Source organism: Alexandromys fortis, unplaced genomic scaffold (assembly GCF_014885135.2).
Source record: "Alexandromys fortis isolate MF-2015 unplaced genomic scaffold, M_Fortis_MF-2015_v1.1 scaffold_129, whole genome shotgun sequence".
Lineage (NCBI taxonomy): Eukaryota > Metazoa > Chordata > Mammalia > Rodentia > Cricetidae > Alexandromys > Alexandromys fortis.
Window position 1 is genome coordinate 2021876 of NW_026068022.1, and position 13963 is coordinate 2035838.

At 44.7% G+C, this 13963-nt stretch overlaps 1 protein-coding gene across 4 annotated transcripts in view; it reads left to right on the plus strand.

Annotated features, from left to right (window-relative positions):
* The first annotated feature begins 3415 nt into the window (after positions 1–3415).
* Sbf2 (SET binding factor 2) overlaps positions 3416–13963 on the plus strand; it is a 371745-nt gene continuing 361197 nt past the window's right edge. For all 4 annotated transcript variants that reach the window (XM_050163377.1, XM_050163379.1, XM_050163381.1 and 1 more), the window contains exon 1: positions 3416–3616. In XM_050163377.1, coding sequence (XP_050019334.1) covers positions 3562–3616 — 55 coding nt within the window. In that variant the 5' untranslated portion in view covers positions 3416–3561. The remainder of the gene's footprint in view (positions 3617–13963) is intronic.

Below are 13963 nucleotides of genomic sequence, written 5' to 3' on the forward strand. Positions count from 1 at the left end.
TGTTGTTAATCTGTGTGTGTGTGTGTGTGTGTGTGTGTGTGTGTGTGTGTGGCGGTGGGGTGTGTAGTAGGAGGATCCAGAGGTCAAGGGTAATCTAAGTTACAGATTAGTGAGGTCTCTAGTGAGACTGTAGCTCAAGAGCAACAGCAGGAACCGGGGAGATGGCTTGGAGGTTAAGAGCACTGGCTGTTCTTCCAGAGGTCCTAAGTTCAATTCCCAGCAACCACATGGTGGCTCACAGCCATCTATAATGAGATCTGGTGCCCTCTTCTGGCCTGCATGCAGACATGCAGGCAGAATACTGTGTATATAATAAATAAACCTTTTTTATTTAAAAAAAAAAAAACCTTTTTTTTTTAAAAAAAAAGAGCAACAGAAAAAATTATTAATTTATACCTATTGGGCCAGACAGTGGTGGCACATTCCTTAATCCCAGCATTTAGGAGAGAGAGGCAGGAAAGTCTCTGAGTTCGAGGCCAGCCTAGTATATAGAGTAAGTTCCAGGACAGCCAGGGCTACACAGTAAAACCCTGTCTTAAAAAGCAACAACAACAACAACAAACAGAACAAACTCTAAAAACACAAACAAAAATAATTCATACCTATTATGATGCCTAGAATACTGGGACCTGTTTCTACTGCATGTGTTGGCTTTTTAGGACCCTAGTCCATTTGGATGCACACCTTCCTAGGCCTGGATGGAGGGGGGAGGGCCTTGGACTTCCCACAGGGCAGGGTACCCTGCCCTCTCTTAAGGAGGGAGGGAGAGGAGGAGGGGGGTGAGGGAGTGGGACGGAGATGGGAGGAAGTGTAAATTTTTGAATGGAAAAATAAAAAACAAACAAAACAAAAACAAACAAACAAAAGCAACCAGGAAAACAAGTGTTGACAAAAGATATAAAGTTAGAATTCTTGTTCAATGGTGGTAGGAAAAATATTCAGTTATTGTGGAAATCAGTTGGTGGTACCTCAAAATTAAGCAGAATTACCATATGTAATTCAGTACCATCCAATGGTTCTACCCCTAAGGATATACCCAAAGAATTGCAAATCGATACTCACATACATGCTATGTATTGTCATGGTGCCAGTACCCATAAAGCAGAAACAATGTCCCAGTCCACCAGTGCATAAATAAGCAAAGCACGGTCCCTACATACAACGGAGTGTTATCAAGCAGTAAGGCAGAGAGCAGTACTGATACTCCAATATAATACAAAAGAGTACTGATATACAGCATGGCTAAACCTGGAAAACCAGTATCCCAAACACGATTCTCAGACACACAATTCAAGTTATATAAAATCTTCACAACAGGCAAGCCCAAAGAGCCAGAAAGCCAGCTGGCTATTGCTGGGGTCTAGAGAGGGAAATGGGGTGTCTGTTTAATGAATTTTGGGTGAAAAAATGTTTTGAAACTAGACAGATGTGGTAATTGTCCAACAGTGAGATATAATAAACGGCACTGAAGTGTATATTTCATTTTATGATATATGACTTTTATCCCAATTATAAAGATTTTTATTTCATGTGTATGAAGGTTTGCATGTTCGTGCGCCACGTTAAGTGCCTGTTGCTGAAGGAGACCAGAAAAGGGTACTGGATCCCATGCAACTAACTGGTTGTATCCTGTCATGAGGATGCTGGGAATCAAATCTGGTCCTTTGGCAGAGCAGCTGCTGAGCCATCTCCCCTTATACAAACTTCAAAAAAGTAAAATTGGGAGGAAACCCCCACAATTGTTTTCAAAATCAAACTAGACAGTCATGTGGTGCCCCTCCCCTAGCCGGTAGCTCCAGAGAACACAGTGAGAGCAGTTCCAGGACAACTCTGACATAATAAGGAAGGACTTTCTGTCGGGACTGTTCACCAGTGGAACGGGCTGTCTCTAGAGGAAGTGAGGTTACTCTTTACGGAAAAAGTGCAGGAAGAGCTCCCAGGGAAGTTACTGGGAAATTTTCCCTATAAGGTGTGGCTCGTGGTTTTATTTGCTTTAATTATTTTGAAAACCAACCTACTTTCCGTCACTGTAGTTATACTGACTGACAAGTAGCCATTTACAAGTTTACAAAGGAGGTCCCGAGCTAAAGCATCCCTTCAGTTTCAGTTCTAGCATAGCCCAATCTTCTCAGGCATGTGCTGAAAAGGTCTGGCCTTTTGCGGGAGGGGGGGGGGGGAGGGGGACAGTTTAATGGCACAAAGCTTGCCTAGCATGTATGAGACCTTAAGTTCCCAGCACGAAAATGGGAAGGGGAATGCTGGCCTGGAAAAGAGAACTATGAATCAGAGCGGCTGAGACGGTGACCCTTTGGACTTGAGTTCACAGCTCCAGTCACTAGCTTCTGCTAGTCTTTGGCGGAGGGGGTGTGTGTTGCACTAAGCACGTTAGCACCTAACTATGTGCAATACATTAAGGATCAAACCCTCAGTGAATGATGTCCTCGCGAAGATCATTTCCGAAAAAAAAAAAAAAAACCCAAGTTCCGAAAACTTCAGTTTTAATTCACAGACACATCCTACTACTAAAACTTCATGATCCTTAGAAAGTTGGACAGTAAACTAACCCAAATTTTGTGCCAGCCAATTTCGAAAACATCAGTAAGGGATATATATAGGATAATATATCGCAATTGACTTGGATAATCTCTAGACTGGACTCACAGCTCCACGAACTCATTTTGTTGCGTGTTTGCGTTGAGCAAATTGGAAGTTAACACCTGCTTCAGCTACTGAGACCCGCTGCAAGGCAGTGAAAGTCAGGCGGGCGGGGCTCCCCGGGGAGGGACCGGCCCAGTTCAGGAGGATCCCGGGGATGCCCAGTTCCAAAGGTGGAACACGACTCCCTCGGGCGCTCAGAGGAAAGCCCAAGTCGACCGCCCCCGGCCCAGGCAGCTCTGAAACCATAGGCGCCTCTGAGGATTGCGCAAGTCTTTCCCTCCCCCGCCTGCTCGGTGGCATGTTTCTAAAATTCCCATCTGCACAACATAAACAGGAAACGTGCAGCAAAAAGCCTTGGCGGTGCAAATTCCAAGCTTCCAGCGAGGGCGGGAGAATCTCCTCCGGGCTGCCAGTGGTAACAAGCAGCAAAAAAGAGTAAACTTTCCAAGTGACCCCGCGCCCCTTCGCTCGCTTTCCCCCTAACTGCAAAAGGGAGAGAAGGCGGAAGGAAGGACCCCAGCTCCAGGAAAATAAAGACTAGGGGAGGGGGGCGTTGGGGCAGCAGCCCGGCTCTAAGCGCGCGGCCTCCTCGGCGGCGGCGCGTGGCGAGGCCGCGCCTGACCGCCCACTTCCCGGGCCGCGTGTCCCAGCGGCCTCGGAGCGCCGCGTGGGCTCGCGAACGCCGGGCACCGGGTCGCCGAGTCCTCTCGGGTGGGGCGGGGGAGGGGCGGGCACGAAGCGCGGCGCAGGCGCAGTGCGCGCCTCGGTTGTCAAACATGGCTGAAGCGCCGCTGCTACCGCTACAGCCGCTCAAGGGAAAATGCTGAGCTCGCCCGGGCCGGGTGGGCGGCGGCGGCGAGGGCGGCGACGGGAACCCGCTTCCCGGGCGCGGCGGCGGCGGTCATGGCTCGGCTGGCCGACTACTTCATTGTGGTAGGCTACGACCACGAGAAGCCAGGTAAGGGTGTGGGGCGGCGCCGCCCCCGGGCTTCGCCTCCGCCCCCGGCAGCCGTCCAGTGGGCTCGGCGGGGCCGGGCGTCGAGGCCGGGAGGCGGGGAGGCGGGAGGGCCGGGTCCCGCGGTGCAGGAGCGGTGGGTGGACTGGGGTCGGGCCTTCGCCGCGCGGGCGAGCCTGGCTGGCGGTGGGCGTGTGTCAGGGGACCGCGGGAAGGCGGTCGCGGGCCTAGGCCGTGGCGGTGCGGCCGGGGGCTTGGGGGCTGGGTCGGTGGAGAGCCTGCCCGCGCGGCCCCACGCTCTTCGGTGGCGGCTGCGGGCGCCCGGGACCGCGCCCTCGTGCCGGCGGCGTTGGGAGGGCGGGAGCACACTGTGCGGAGTTCCTAGGAGTCCACTTGTGCCCTGCATCCTGAGTAAGAGTGACGCTGGGGGCCGTCCTCCCTGAGAGGAAGTGCCGAGAGTCCAGCGCTGCCGCCCGCCCTCTGGGGGGCCATGCACGTCCCGGCCGAACGCCGGGTGCTAGGAAAGGTCAGAGGATCCGTGCGCGCACTGTGAAACATTTCTAGGAAATTCTTTCAGGACTTAGATGCCGGCGTTCCGGAACGAAGTGATTCTCTTAAGTACAGAGCCAGCCAGCCTCTTGCAGGTGCCCTCGCTGAGCTTTCCTGCGGTTTGATTGTTCTCCCCAGTCGTCAGAGAATTCTTCGCAAGCAACAATTTGGCAGATGCATTGCTTTTTATACTTTTGATTGATGGACGTGCACAACCAGGGGGTATACAGGGTTCACGCACGTTTATTTTCGTCTTTGTATCTCTTTGTGTTGCTATATTATAGCTAAGCGGGATGTAATAACAAGGTGAGCTAGGGAAGCCCTTCTCCTTCAGGGTAATTCCAGTTTCAGATTTGGAAGGAAGTTTAGATACCAGCTCTCCAGCCTCTTCCTTGGTCCAGGAGGTGCTAAATTGTGTTTTGTGGCTGGCTAGTCGTTGATAGCGCCAGCGTACCATTCTATCCACCTCTTTTTTTTTATTACTCATCCTCATTATTTCAGAGAAGGGATCCTTGACAGTTTTCGTTTCTCACTACTACCTGGTTGAGGTCACTTAAGAGAACTGTTTGCTGGTAGGTGAGATGCCTCGGCCGACAAAGGCTTTTGCTAGGCAAGCCTGGAGACCTGTGTTCGACCCCTGAAGTCACGAAAAGGTGGAAGGCAAGGAGTGATGGCGCAGTGTTGTCTTCTGACTTTCAGAGGTGTGCCCTCGTATGCGTGCCCCACCCCACCCCACCATAAGCACACACACTAAATAAAAAGAAGGCATTGGGCTGTATTTAGAGAATCTTCGGGCTGCTCCAAAATGTCATGTCATTTCTTAGTAATTTTTCAGCCTCTTACCAAGATGACATAGTCTGTTATGCCCACCGACTGTGGAGAATCAGTCTTGTTTTTAACCTAGTTTTGAGTTACAGTGTTCTTTTCCCCACAACAATTTTATCTTATTTTATTTTATGTTATGTTTTTGGGGCAAGGTCTTTTTTACAGAGCCCTGGCTGTCCGGGAACTCCCTACATAGACCAGGCTGGCTTTGAACTCACAGAGCTCCATTTGCCTCTCTGCCTCTAGAGTGCTGAAATTAAAGACCATGCCCAACTCCCCCCCCCCAACAATTTTGAAACAGTAACAAATGAAAAAAGTTGCAAGTATGGTAAAAGCTGTTCTGTTTTATTGTTTTGAATATTTTGAGAGGAAGCTGCTGACCTTATGCCCTGTCACTCAGAATGGTGTAGTGTGAATTTTATACAGACAACGTTGTCCTACACAATGACAGTACAGTTATCAAAGCAGGACATTCACACTGACTCAGTGTCACACTCAGCACGGGTGGTGTCCATTGTGCGGTTAATCTCATAACTGGCAGAAGGAGTCGTCAGTACAGTTCAGTTTGCATCGTTCCCTTTTTTCTTTAGCCTCCCTCTTTCAGCATGGAACAGTTCCCTCATCTTTTTCTTGATCTTGTCACTTTTGAAGATTGCAGGTCAGCTATTTTTGTAGAATATCTCTCAATTTGAAGCCTCTGTGCGCTCATAGTTGGATACATACATGTGGGCAAGTAATGGTCACTGTCTTTCAAGCTGGTACACATTTTGACTTTGATTACTTGTAATCAGTGTCTGCCAGGCTTTTCTTTTCTTAAACATAGTTTTTAATTGATTTTTTGGGAATTTTATATCATGTACCCCCAACCCCTCTCATTTTCCAGTCCCGCCACATCTGCCCCTCACCCCCGTAGTGCCCCTCCAAAAGAAAATTAAAAAAATATTAAAACAAAAAATTTAAAAACAAAACAAAAATCCTCTTCAATTCTCCACCTTTCCCACCTCTCCAGCCCTTCTCCATTTGTCATAGTGGCATTAGGAGCTACAGTGTGTAACGCAGTACACCCCTTTGTCCATTCAGCTTTACTTGTGAATGTTCATTGTCATGTTGTTGGTCTGGCTCAAGGACCGTGGCTTCTGGTACACCATCAATGCTCTATCCTCATGGAAACTCCTCTCAGATATCCTGCTGTTGCCTGAGTCACTGGAGATCTTGTGGTTATGGGTCCACAGGCCAAGCCCCTTCACACACCCCGGCAGGTCATAGATGAGGTGGATGTTGTAGTGGGCCAACTCAAAGTCCTGGATGTTAGTTAGGCTAAGCTGCTGGGCCCGCCCCCTCAGGCACGGGACAGAGCTAGCTCTTCTACCATTGGGGCCAGCTCCTCCATTCCTGTGGTGAGGGGCGGGGTCAGCTCTTCTGTGGTCAGAGAGGATCAGGTCTCTGAGGGCCATCTGCCAGGCTTTTCTACTACAGAGTTGATCCTTCTTTTCAATAAGTACCTCATTAGGATTTTAATGAATTTGTCATACACTTACATCAATATGGATTCATGATTTATGTGTCTTTTGTAGTGGATTGTACTGCTATTGTTTGCTTTAGTCAGCTGGGGTTATTATAACCAGGTACTGCCAGCAAATATGAGGTCTAGTCAGAAGCATGCTTGCACACAGCCATACTCTCACTTTAATTTCAGTGGCCTAAAGGGCCACGTGAGCTTTATAGGAGCTCTTTAATAAGGGAATGCAACTATTTATGAGGACACCAACCCCATGACCTGAGTACTTCTTAAAGATCCCATCTACTTCTGTTACTTTGAGTGTTAGGACTTCAACATAGGAATTTTGGGAGGACGCAGATATGTAGACCATTTATTTTGATGTTTAAATTGTTTTGCTGTTTGACCCCTGAGAGCTCATGTATTTGGCTTCTGTGTCCTTTCTGTGTCCCCATCATTCTTTGAGGATCATTTCTCTTTTTTTCATCATTACTTTTTGACATGTTCCTGGCACACACACACACACACACACACACACACACACACACTTCTCTTTTGTGGTGCTAAGGCCCTGACGTGGGGTCACTTACATGATAAGCCAGTGTTCTGTCATTGAGCTACATGCATTCTTAGTGCTCTTGGATTATTTTGCACTTCCTTGTCTTGGCCCTGGAATCAACTATTTTTCTAGGGGGTCCCCGCTTTCTCCCAGTGAAGGTTAATTTTCAGTGCTAACATTTTTATTACTATTGGGTTATAACTATTCCCAGGCCCTCTTCATGGTTGAAATTGGAGGTTCTATTTATGTATAGATACACACATATCTATATTTCTGTCTCTGTATTTCAGTGTATACATTGAAAACTACGAACTCACTCTAGTACCTCTGACTTCAGCCTAACAATCTAGCATTTGCCTTTCTTATGTTGTACTGATCTTCTCAAACATGAGAAACTGGGATTCATTATCCTTCACACACACACACACACACACACGCACACACACACACGCGCACACACACACGCACACACCTTGGTTGTTGTTGTTGTTTATAAACCACTCTTTTCCTCTCCATGCTGAGGCTATTTCTTCATTCCATATCCTCTTCCCTCACCTCCAGCCCTGATGGATCTCAGAGCCCATATCAGGATGCCACGACACAGGGTTCCCCCCTTACTTGTGCTCTGACTCCTTGTGTTGGCGTCTTCCCTTATGTGCACACCCTTCACATTCTGCCCAGACTCTTGACTTCCCACTCAAGGTTGTTCCCTTGTGAAGGCAACCTCCTCACTCTCACTTCCTCTGCACCTCAGTGCTCCAGGCCAGTTTGCTTCACCTGCTTTGACCTGGGGGCTCTGACAATGTGTTTGGCTCTGGCTGTTCTTTTGCTTGTTTTTGTTGTTGTTGTATTTTATTTTATTTTATTAAGGCAGGGTTTCTCTGTGTAGCCCTGGCTGTCCTAAAACTAGCTTTGTAGGCCAGTCCGGCCTCAGACTCACAGAGATCTACCTGCCTCTGCCTCCTGAGTGCTAGAATTAAAGGCATGTACCACCATTGCCCATTGTTTTGACTGCTCTTTTACTGCCTGGATTTTCCCTCTAGAACTCTGTTGACATTTTGCAAGCCCCACCTCTATCCTATGGCTATTATGACTCTCTTTCCCACGCCTAACAAAGGCTATATTTTTTCTTTCCTTTCCCTTTTTAAAATAGAACTCAGTGTTGTATAAATTATAATCTTGAGTATGAAATGCATGCTTTTTTCTGTTTAGGATAATTTTTGTAGTTTATTCAAGAATAATTTATGTGCAAAAAGTTTAAGTGAACAGTTGAGTGGTTTTAAGCAACTATATATACTAGTGTAGTCACTACCACAATCAAGATATAGAACATTTCCTTCTCTACAAAAAGTCCTCTTTTTGTAGATGCCCTTTGCAGTGTTCTCTCTTGCTTGCCTCTGGTGGTTGCAGATCTGCTTTCTGTCTGTATGTCTTTGTCTTCTCTAGAGTGGCATATAAATAGAATCAGACTTTTTTTTTTTAAATGGCTGCCTTATTTTCCACTTAGATTCATGCACTGAGATTTATATGTGTTGTATTTATTTGTAATTGTCCCCTTGCACTGGCCCCCTTTCCCTTCAGTGCTGAGGTTTTTTTTTTTTTTTCTTTATTTTTTGGAAACAAAAGGCACGTTTCTCCAGAATTAAATGATATCCATTCCCTAAGATTGCTTATCTCAGTGAATGGGTACATCTTCTCCTAACCAAGAGCCCTCCTGAGGGTGCACACTGCACAGGCTAAGTTATTCAGCTCAGCAATTCTCAAACTTATTTTACTGCAAGACATATATATTTCTTCCCCAATACTTTTTAACTTAACATGAAGAATACTTTGTGTTTTATGTCATTTAAAATGACTGTTCCATTAGCCAATTAGCTTTTTGGTTGCATAGACTACTCAATCTTCAACCATGCTCATTCACCCTTCAGTCGGCTGGCTCTCCATCATTTGTGGTAATGGAATATGCAGTCTAGGTGACTGCCATGGTAGACCCCCATTGTCAGCTTTACAAGATGGGGATTACTTAGATGATTACTAAAACACCCCTTTGGGTGGGGCTGAGGGTAGATACAAATGACCTAATCAATGACTTAATCCATTGATGAATTCAAGAATTGAATGAACTATTGGGAGAAGGGAGAAGTATAGGAAGTGGAGGCTGATTGGAAGGGGTAAAAACTGAGATGGGGGGTGTATAGGCTGTACCTGGCCCTGATACTTCCTGTTGCCTCTCTGCTTTCTTACAGGCGCGAACAGCTCTATTCTAAAGGGCCCTCCCTTGACATGGCGGACTAAAACAATGAGCAAACTAACTCTTTAGGTTGTTTCTGTTGGGTGTTTGGTCCCAGAAACAACAAGCATACACAGTGACAGACACCTAGCTGCTCCAAACTGGCGATGCTTTCATAGGCAACTCCACCTCCATCTTCTACCATCATTGCCAGCTGAGGGGAGGAAGCGGCAGCCGCCTGCGCTGGCAATAACCATGCTTTGTCTTCAGTTAAAGACAGGCGGTCTGTTCTGTGCAGTCTTATCTAAAGGGATGGTGACGCTGGCTTGGGTGGCCCTATGATCTAAGAGGGTCTCGCAGTGCTGAGTATTGAACCCAGGGTCTCCCCCATGCTAATCATGTACTCTATACCACTGAACTATACTCATTGCTGTACTGTTTCTTTCTTTTCTTTTCCCCTTCCCCTTTCTCTTGTAGCTCAGGCTAACCTCAAATCCAACGATATAGTCAGGGATAACCTTGAAACTCTCATCCTCCTACCTCTACCTCCAGTGCTATGGTTATTCATGTGTACCCCCACGCTCAGTTTATGTGAAGCCATCTCTCCAGCGCTCTTTATTTTTTCTTAACATTGATGGCATAAGGAAGTTTTTAGTATATCTAATCTCAGAAAAATATTTTCAGTGATAGAATTATATTTCTGAGGATCAGCTTCATTGGTTTGCTTATTATTGGGCATTTACTTTTTTTCAGCTTTGGGCTTTTTATGCTTTTTTAATATGCAAAAGCTATAAGAACATAGCTTAAAAATCATTGATTTTTATGATAGTTTGGTTTTGACAATTTATTATTTAAAACTATATTTTTCAGGCATAGTGAGATGGCTCAGTTGGTAAAGTGCTTCATGAGGGTCTGCGTGCAGATCCCTATCACACATATAACAATAGCCAGGCTCAGTTATGCCCAGCATTTGTAATCCAAGTGTGGGGGACAGACAGGAGAATCCCTGGAGCTTCCTGCCTAAATGGTTTAGCCGAATCATTGTGCTTCAGATTCTGTGAGAAACCCTGTGTAAAGAAATAAGGTAGACAGCATATCCATGACCACTTCTAGTCTCCACACGCATGCACACACATATATTATTTCTCCCGCTCCGGAGAACAGCCTTCATTTTACAGCTTTGTATTTGGATGATGGTAGAATAATTAGGAAGTATAATTTGTTTCTAAAAGACAAAATTACTTATCCAACTACCTTTGCCTTTTTTGTTTGTTTTTTTTGTTTTGTTGTTGTTGTTTGGTTCTTTGAGACAGGGTTTCTCAGTAGCTATGGAGCCTGTCCTGGAACTTGCTCTGTAGACCAGGCTGGCCTCAATCTCACAGAGATCCACCTTCCTCTGCCTCCTGAGTGTTGGATAAAAGGTGTGCACCACCACTGCCTCCTGGCTCCAACTACCTTTACTTTTCTTTCTTTTCCTTTCTTTCTTTCTTTCTTTCTTTCTTTCTTTCTTTCTTTCTTTCTTTCTTTCTTTCTTTCTTTCTTTCTTTTTTTGTTTTGTTTTTCGAGACAGGGTTTCTGTGGCTTTGGAGCCTGTCCTGGAACTAGCTCTTGTAGACCAGGCTGGCCTCGAACTCACAGAAATCTGCCTGCCTCTGCCTCCCAAGTGCTGGGATTAAAGGAGTGCTCCACCACCTCTCAGCAACCTTTACTTTTCTTATTGCATTACTTTGTTTTAGTTTTATTGAGATTTGTCAAAGTAAGTTTGAGCGCTGAGTTAATTTCTTTATATGCTTTGATTTTTGTTCTACTGCTCACAAATACATTTATAAATAATCTGTTTAGCTAGGGATGTAGTTTAGTAACAGAGTTCTTGTCCAGCATGCACAGGTCCTAGAGTTTAATATGTGGTACAGGCAAAAATTATTTGAAGAAAAAAATTATTTATCTAGGTGTTATTAAACTAGGCTAATTTTAGGTTTGATATTTATTTAAGATTCCTGTATATTTTTAAAAATCAATCTGCTTCAGTGTATTAGAGAAAGTATTCAAAATGCCTTGTAGGTATTAAGCAGTTTTTGCCAGTTGAAATAAGCAAAAGGTAAATTCACAATAAGTGAGATATTTTATTTTGAGTCTAAATGTATGTGTGTGTTTGTGTATGTCCAGAGGTCAGAGGACAACTTCCTGGAGTGGGGACTGTCCTACAAAATGAGTTCTGGAGACTGAACTCAGGTCATCAGGCTTGGCAGCAAGCACCTGCTGAGCCGTCTCACTGGCGTGAAAATGAGAGTTATGGAGAAGCAAGAATTAGTAGAAATGTGGCCCAAGTGACAGTGAGCTGGAAGACAGAAGGACCAGTGTGAGGAAACTTAGGAGTACTTGCTGTGGAAAGAAAGGTGTGGATGCTAGAATCAGCTGAAATTAGTAAAACTTTATGATAAATTACTGTGAGGGGTGAAGTAGGAAAAGTAGTTGAGAGTAAAAAAGATTCTAACATGAGTAATTGGGTGGGTAATGATGTTTAAATGCAAGCAAGGGGAGAAGTACTGGACTTAATTTTGGACGTGTTAAATGTGGCCATCTTTAATCAAGGTAGAACTAATATTTGGCTGTTTAAATACATGGGCCTGGAGTAAAAGCAGATGAAGATTAGAGATGTATGTGGTAGTCAGGTAGGAAGAAAAGGATGGTTAACTGAGCAGAATTATATTCAGGGTGCAGGGGAGTGGGTATAGTTTCAGGTGAGGACCCATGACTTCTGAGGGTCTTGTGTGGGTAACACAGCTGCTCATATTAAGATGGCAACAGCCACATCTTACTCTGAAGGACATTGTTTCAGAACCCCATCCAAATGAAGTCTAAGAAGATAAAATAGAGAGACTAAGCATACAGACTTGAGAGTCATTAGAGTAGATAGAGCTGTTTGTCTTCAGAAAGTTGGCGCAGAGATAGGAATAAATGACTGAGGGCCAGGTTTTGGGGACCGCCATTGCTCAGGGGATGAAAAGAAAAGGAACAACAGCAGGGTTTGGTGAGTTTGGGAGAGACATTCACCCCTCCCTAATAGCATTAATATTCTTGTAGGTGATAGAACCCAAGTTTTGTCTAGTTACATGGTGTGCAGAAGAGAAAGATTCTTTTCAAATTAATTTGTTTTTAGATTTAAAAATTTTTATTTTAAGAGTATGGATGTTTTGCCTGCATTCATGTGTCTGTGCATTATGTGTATGCAGTGCTTGTGGAGGCCAAAAGAGGGCATTAGATCTCCTTGGAGCTGGAGAAACATATGTTGGGTTCTGGTAATTAAACCTATGTCCTTTAGAAGAGCAGTCAGTACTCCTAACCACTGAGCCATCCTCTAGCCCTCTGGAAAATTTTAATAGCACTGGGCAGTGATGGCACTTTTTCTTTTTTTTTTTTCCAGACAAGGTTTCTCTGTAGCTTTGGAGCCAGTCCTGGAACTAGGTCTTAGATACCCTGTAGGCATGGGCTTGAGGAGCTGTAGTGGAGGAGCCAGGCCTTGGTGGGCTTTCTGAGACGGCAGGTTCTGGAATGGGAGGAGTAGGGCCAAGTTCCCAGCCAAACATCTGGGCAGGATTTGGAGTGGGGCCTGAGCTGGAGATTCCCAACACTAATGACTTACTGTAGGATTGCTATAGCAAACCTGGAAAGCTGTTCTGTGGTTTGTTTGTTTTTGTTTTTGTGGTTTTGTTTTTTTTTGTTTTGCTTTTAAACATGATAAATTATAAGATTTTATGTTTAAGTCACTATAAATCTGAGTTTTCAGTTTCATGCTGACAATACATGTACATGGTGGAAGGAAGGCTATTCAGGATCCAGGATCCTAGATAGTTAAGGAATGTTTCTCAGTGTCCTGTGTTTGAGACTATTGCAGAGCTTTGTGGATGATGATACAGCTGATCTACTTAAATGCAATGTACAGATAAGGAGGAATGTGTGACCTCTACTTATTTGTGAGCATTTAACTCCATTATTGATTGGCAAATCACGAACTGCCAGTTTACTCTAGTGAATTATACTGTCTTTTGAAAATTTACATAGGATCATTTTTTAACTGACAGTTGATTGTTGTAAACCAAATTGTGCTGTGGGATAATGCTCTTGTACACTGTAAAGATTTGTCACTGGTATTGGCTTAATAAAACACTGATTGGCCAGTATCTAGGCAGGAAGTATAGGTGGGCAACCAGTCTAGGAGAATTCTGGGAAGAGGAAAGACAGAGACACAGCCATCAGCCAGATGCAGAGGAAGTAAGATGAGAACGCCTTACTGAGAAAAGGTACTAAGCTATGTGGCTAAACATAGATAAGATTTATGTGTTAATTTAAGTTGTAAGAGCTAGTTAGTAATAGGCCTGAGCTAATAGGCTCAACAATTTGTAACTAATATAAGTTGCTGTGTGTTTCTTTGGGATTGAATGGCTGTAGGACCAGGCAGGACAGAAACTTCCTTCTACAAAATTGCAAAATTTTAGTTGACGAAATGATAGGAATTGGAGTCAGCAGATTAAATTACCTGTTTGAGAAGACTCATTGTGATAAGTGTGAGTATCTGGTTGGAAAACTTTGAATGTATTTTATTAAAATTAAAAAAGATCGGCTCCATGTACCAGTGTGGTTTGACTTTTTTTCTTCTCTCCTTTTCCCTCCCTCCCTCCCTCCCTCCCT